Source organism: Mus caroli, unplaced genomic scaffold (assembly GCF_978045245.1).
Source record: "Mus caroli unplaced genomic scaffold, Mus_caroli_1 scaffold_4, whole genome shotgun sequence".
Classification (NCBI taxonomy): domain Eukaryota; kingdom Metazoa; phylum Chordata; class Mammalia; order Rodentia; family Muridae; genus Mus; species Mus caroli.
The window spans coordinates 34,545,105-34,551,104 of record NW_028227259.1 but is presented as its reverse complement, the minus strand read 5'-3'; the positions used below and the strand labels follow the sequence as shown (position 1 = coordinate 34,551,104).

Below are 6,000 nucleotides of genomic sequence, written 5' to 3'. Positions count from 1 at the left end.
AGGTATGGTCTGGTCTAGCCCCAAAGGACAGGACTGACTTGAGTCATGCAGCCAGTCGATGGCAGAGTGGGACATGGACACAGGACTCCTCTGTCCTGGGAATTCCCAAGGGCAGTGAGCCAAGAACCCCTGTTTGAAGATGGGTAGCTCCCCAGTTGACAGCCCAGCTGGCACATCTGTTCCAGGTCCTCCTTAGCCTCTTAAGAGCATCCTTGTTGCTGGGGGTCAGATATGTACCTCTCACTGGTGCAACAAGGGTCTAGAATGCCTTCCTTTCTGGGTTCATGTGGTAAAACTTGGCTCTAAGAACCTCCATGGGAACAAGGGAACAAGTGAGAGGCCCAACAGGACTGTGTGTACTCTGTAGGAGGAACCTCAATTTCACAAAGCAGAAGAGGAAGTCCAGGCCAACCACTCAACTCTTGGTTCTCTTGCTTTTAAGGATGCTTTGTGTACTTTAAGTTGCCTTCAGGATACGAGCATGCTACACTGTAGTGTGTGTAGGTCTTGTCAAGTGGTCAAGCTGACTGCAGCCTGCTGGTGTGAAGGCTGGGAGGCTGTGGACTGCTGGGAAGGGCCTAGCTGACCCTTTCCACACTGCTCCTGCTCTGCTTCCAGTCACTAGATTGTCCTGGGCACATTCTTCCCTCTATACACCGATGGGAGTGGTAAAGGATGGCTAGGGGAGAAACTTGGCAGCTTCTAAATGGTCTTGCTACGTAACCCAGACTAGCTGCAAACTTGTGATCCCCCACTCCATCCTGGCATGTACCATATACCTGGCTCCCCAGCTCTGACCCTGCTCCACCGCAGAGTTGCCAGGTCTGAGGTGAGATGTCACACACATACCAGTGACGGCTCTTGACCCCTACCCTTTGTCTCCCATGAATAACCTACAGGGCCAGAATAGCCCAAGGAGCTCCCATGAGCTGAGGAGAAGAGGGAAAGGCACAGTCCACACAGGAGCCATGGCTGCACAGTGCTGGGACCCAAGGATTTCCGAGCACTGGCTCTGGGCCTGGGGAGCGGGCAACTGAGCCCTGCAGGTTCAGAATCACTGGGTCACCTCTTCTCCAGTGGAAGACTTCCTCAACTGGGAGTATGAATGTTGGGGTACAAATTATACACACACACTTAACACTAACAGTTTCAGAGGGTGGGGAGAAGCCAAGGGTGTTCAATGGAACTTTAAAGAAGCCTTCAGGACAAAGACTTGAAAGAAGGGTGTGTGCATTCATGACATTTTATTTTCCCTGGAAAAGTTCTCCATCGTAAAGCAGTTTATTTCTTTCAGCTAAGAAATCTAAGGAGGGAGGAGGAGCGACCAGCAGTGAGGTGCTAGGATTCAGGGTAGGACCAGCCAGCTCGGCTTTGGGCTCCAGCAGAGCAGGGCTGTGTGGGGCAGGCAGAGCTGCTGTGGGAGCCAAGGGCTGCCATGAAGACATTCCGAGCAGTTTCCAGCAAGCAGCCCGAGCGCTGACACGCATGTGGACTGAGCAGTCTGGTTGGCTGCCTCTCAGCATTGGTGTTTCCTAGAGCTTTCCATTGGCAAATGCGGCCTCCTGGAACTGAGGGACAAAGGTTTTGAAATAAGCCCTGGTGGGAAAGAGGGGAGAAAGAACTGTGGTTAGCATAAACAGCTTGAACAAAAAAATGCAACTCAGAGCTTTCCCCCTAACTCAGAACAGTTGTTATTTATTGTTCATGCAAGCTGGGTTGGGCTCTCCTCCTCAGAGGCGAAGCCCTCTGGACTGTTTGACGGGAACTACATGCAGTTCACTACTGCACTACCTCTCATAGGTGTCGAAAGAGCCTATGCTGGCCTTCTGCCTGCCACATTTACTAGACACTCGCCCTTAGAACCATCTGTCCATTCCTAGGAGAAGACTGGGCTTGAGACAAGCTACGGGACAGAGAGAGACCATATTGATTCCTATGAAGATATCATCAGGGTTATACCCTCCTAAGTTAGATCTATGAGTTCGTAAACATAAAGATCTAATAAGGATTCCTAAATGAGTTATGCTCTGTATTTATTTCTACTCACATGTAGTCTAGCTTCCTGGCTGGGCTTTGGGAGACCTTGTAAAGATAGGTGGAAGCTGGGACAAAACATTCAGCCTTCTGGATACCTGATGCTTTTCTATTTAGACAAGTGTTACTCTTTAGCCAAACTAGCCTGGCCCTTACTCTATAGCTGAAGCAAGCCTAGAATTCACTAGGTACCCCAGCTGGCCTCTTAACTCCCAGAAATCCTCCTGTCTCAAGTGCTGGGATTATAGATGTGAGCCACCACATTGACCCAGACACCTGGCTCTCTACTCTGCAGAGACAAAGCCACATTCCACATTAGGAGATGGAATGTGCTGAGCCTACTTTGTGCCAGACACTGCTGGGATGACCCAGATGTGGGACTACTCACATAGGAGAGATCTCAGTTTAGAGGAGAAGGCAGATATAAAATCTTTACTTAAAAAGGAGGTGTGTGGTAGGTACAGCTTGGTGGCACTGTGGACCCTATCAGGCAGTCATTGAAAGATGGGTGGGTTTAACTGACAGAAGATATGGCAGGAGCAGAAGCCTATTGGAAAGGGGGAATTGTGTATGTGTAAGGAAATGGACCTTTCATTATGCAGGCTGGCCTCTTAATTCCTGACTGACACCTACATAATCTCTGTCATCCTTGGGCATTTAGTGGTAGCTCACTCAGTAATCTCACTTTCCCAGAACAGTGACAAGAACTAGAAGTCCCCAAGAACTGCCAATATCCACACAAACTATCTTATTAAAGATCTGGGTGCCAGGTTCCAGCTCTTAGGAGGTGAGAAGTGCCCAGTTAGGAGATGAGGCACTGACTGAGAGGCAGGAAGTGCATCTGCCTGATTACTGAAATCACTAACAGCAGACCCACCTGAAAGCACTGAGAGCCGCTCAGGAGTCACCTCCACCACAGGACCTACGATGGGGCACGAGCACCCCTCTACCCAACAGGCCCCGGCTGGTCATCTCTAGACCAAAGTGAGTACAGTTAATGATGATGCACGGCTCTCCTCCACCAAGTCCATTGAAATCCCTTCTAATTAGGCTACTATGAATGTCTGGGCTTCTCAGTCCTGGTACCCCCATAGCATCTCTGTAGCATTTAGAAGCTAGTGTCTCTCACTGGAAACACTCTCTCTCTCTTTCTCTCTCTCCCCTCCCCCTTTTCTCCATCTCCCCATCATAATTCTGTGACTTTAAGTATCTTAGCTCTACTGTTAGCTCTACTGCCCCCCTCTCTCCCAGATACAACTTTTCTTGGAACTTGTCTCTCCCTGCTCTCCACTCTACTCATGCAGAATACGGTCAAGTTCATGGTTGTCTGAAGGCTTGCATCACTTTCAGTACTCTCCAGTCTGGTTCCCACCCTCTTGCCCCTCCCAGAATTCCAGTCCCACAGTCCCAACCACCTGCAGAACATTCTGACCTAGAAGACACTCTGGCCAATGTGCACTTCTCTAACAGAGCCTTTAGCTTCCAAGTCTCCCTAGATCCTTGCTGGGAATCCACCGCCGAGATTCTCCTCTTCTTTGTTCTTGGTGACACTCCTGTTCTAATTTTGCTACCCTTCAACAAAATCCTTGCAGAAGCCTGCTTCCCTGAGGACACAAGCCAGCCATGCCTTTCCGTTGACAGTCTCTGTCTCCAAGACCTGACCAGGATCTTAGTGTTCCTCCAACGCTCTTCCTGACTCCCAGGATGGTTCTCACTATCTGCCTTCTACTCACTTTGTTTGTTTTGTTTTTTAAACAAATATACTCTTTAATATTTTTGAGGTATGCATTCCTTTGAGAAGTAAACAAAGGACACTCTCAGAAAAACTGCAAGCAGACCTTCCATTCCTAGTACATACATCTTATGCTACAGACTCCTCTAAGCCCACCCATAGTTAGTGTACAAGTCCCAAGCCTGTGTATCTGCCTCTCCTCCATCATGTGACTACGTCCTCTTTCTAGCAGCACCATTTTCACCTTCACTTCCATTTAGGTTAGATGGAATGCTTTCCACATTGCTAAGCCATCAGAGGATTCTCATCTGCCCATAGTCAGTCCCTGTGCTTCCAGGACATTTGAATATTCACACATCCTCCCTGTCAGGTCACATTGATGGCCCCTGTAAAATGGGGCTTACTGGCTTAGCCCTGGTTCAACATGCAGTCCACGGTGGCTTCAATGAACATAGCTCATGGTAGCCACTGGTTGGCAGGGTTAGTTTAAGCCCATGCATTTCAAACTGTTAAAGTATGTGGGTGAGAGACTAATACTCTACCAGTAAATGTAGTGTTTAGGTAGTGACAGAGAAAACTAGCCATTATTAAATTTTAAACTGTGCCAGTGAAGAGAGAGAAAGATAGAGTAGTACCTCCCATCCATTCCTGACCGACACAGCCTCACAGTGCCTACATCACTGTCACCTTGACTTTAAAGCACTTGTGCACAGCTGCACCAGACCAAACACTCTTCATACATAAGAAAGAGCTGATGAGACTGTGTCCTGACCTGGAACACAGCTGGATGAACCAAGAGAAGCCCCAATGTGAGGTTCACAAAGGACAGAGTGTGGCAACTGTGGCTGCAAGCCACATGTTCCAGTGGCTTCTATTTTCCCAACAGTCTAGATGTGTAGCTTGGGAAAGCTGACTCCCTTAATCTGAGGATCAGAGTGGGTAGGCTGCTGTCAGCGCCTGTAGCCCTTACTTCAAGGTCACTGTGGTCAGGGTCACTCTGGCTGTTTCTAGGCTACATATAGCAGGATCCCAACACACCAGGTTAAGTAGACGGTGAAGGCTGCAAGGATTGGCTCCAGGCATTAGCCTGAGCCTGGCAGCCATAGTTCGAGTGAGTCCCCTGTCATCCCTCCCAGGACCAGAGTCTCATAGGGTCTGGAGCTATAGCCCTTAGTTCAGCGTTTTTTGGGAACACTTGTGGGGAAGGGGCTGCAAGGTCCTTATACAAAGGGTCTTGGCAACAGGGAGCATGATTGATAGGCAGGCTCTTCCTTTGCGGAAAATTTGCAGAAAGTTTCCTGTGTTTCCCGGGCTTTCCCTGCCAGGGCAAACTGTGCCTCCATGAGGGAAGTGTGGCGAGGGCTATTTAAAGGCATGATGCTACCAGCTGTTTGCAGAGATCGCTTCTCAGCTTGGCTCCTCATTAAGTCAGTTAAGGGAGGGGAAGCAGGCACAGGAAGGGGAAAATGACAACTGGCGCCCACCCATTTATAGATGGTTTTAGAGCCCTGTTTTCAATTATTTACTTTTTATCAGAGAAAACGAGGAGCTGCCCCGGGCACAGCATGCTAATGGCACTAGGTATCTACATCTGTTACCAAAGGCAAAGTGTCCAGAAAGCTTCCCAAGTGTGTGATGTGGTGGGGAAGGCTCCTTGCCTTAGCATTAACTGGCCAGGGGTGGGTGTGGTGGCAGGAGACAGATGCCTGGAGTCAGCCAAGTCCCTCACTCCACTCAGGCTAGAAGTTTTAGTTTTAGAACAGTTCAGACTCTATTATGTTTCAGGGTGGAATAAGGCTCTGATACTCTCATCCTTTTGGTAGGTCTAATTGATGTCCTATTGCTTGAGGTTTCAAAAAACCCAGCACAGTCCAAGAATCTCCAGAAAACAAATTGTAGCAAAGGGATCCCAGGCTGTGATGAGGTCAGTTCTGTGTACAGCAGGGCGAGGGGCAGGAGATGCAGTGCTTATTAGCAGCTCTCTTTCTCTTGCCCTGGACCCAGGGCTGACAGTCTCCTCTCTGGATTGAGGCTCTCTCTTCTACACAGCTGAGAGCTTGGCCTGCCGCTGACTGTGGGTAACAGGTCATGTAGAGTAGGCTCTGAAGTAGTGAGATCTCAGCTTCAGGCCTGTTCACGTGCCTTTACTAGCTGGATCCCTTGGGCACGTGACATTAATTTGGTTTCTTCATCTATAATATGGGAACAACTATAGCTTCCTTAAAAGGTTCTTA

The 6,000-nt window shown here is 48.9% G+C and overlaps 1 protein-coding gene across 1 annotated transcript in view; it reads right to left on the bottom strand.

Annotated features, from left to right (window-relative positions):
• Window positions 1-1,229: 1,229 nt before the first annotated feature.
• Babam2 (BRISC and BRCA1 A complex member 2) overlaps window positions 1,230-6,000 on the bottom strand; it is a 389,024-nt gene continuing 384,253 nt past the window's right edge. Inside the window, exon 12 of the mRNA XM_021162018.3 lies at window positions 1,230-1,596. Within this exon, the coding sequence (XP_021017677.1) occupies window positions 1,533-1,596 (64 nt within the window). The 3' untranslated portion in view covers window positions 1,230-1,532. The remainder of the gene's footprint in view (window positions 1,597-6,000) is intronic.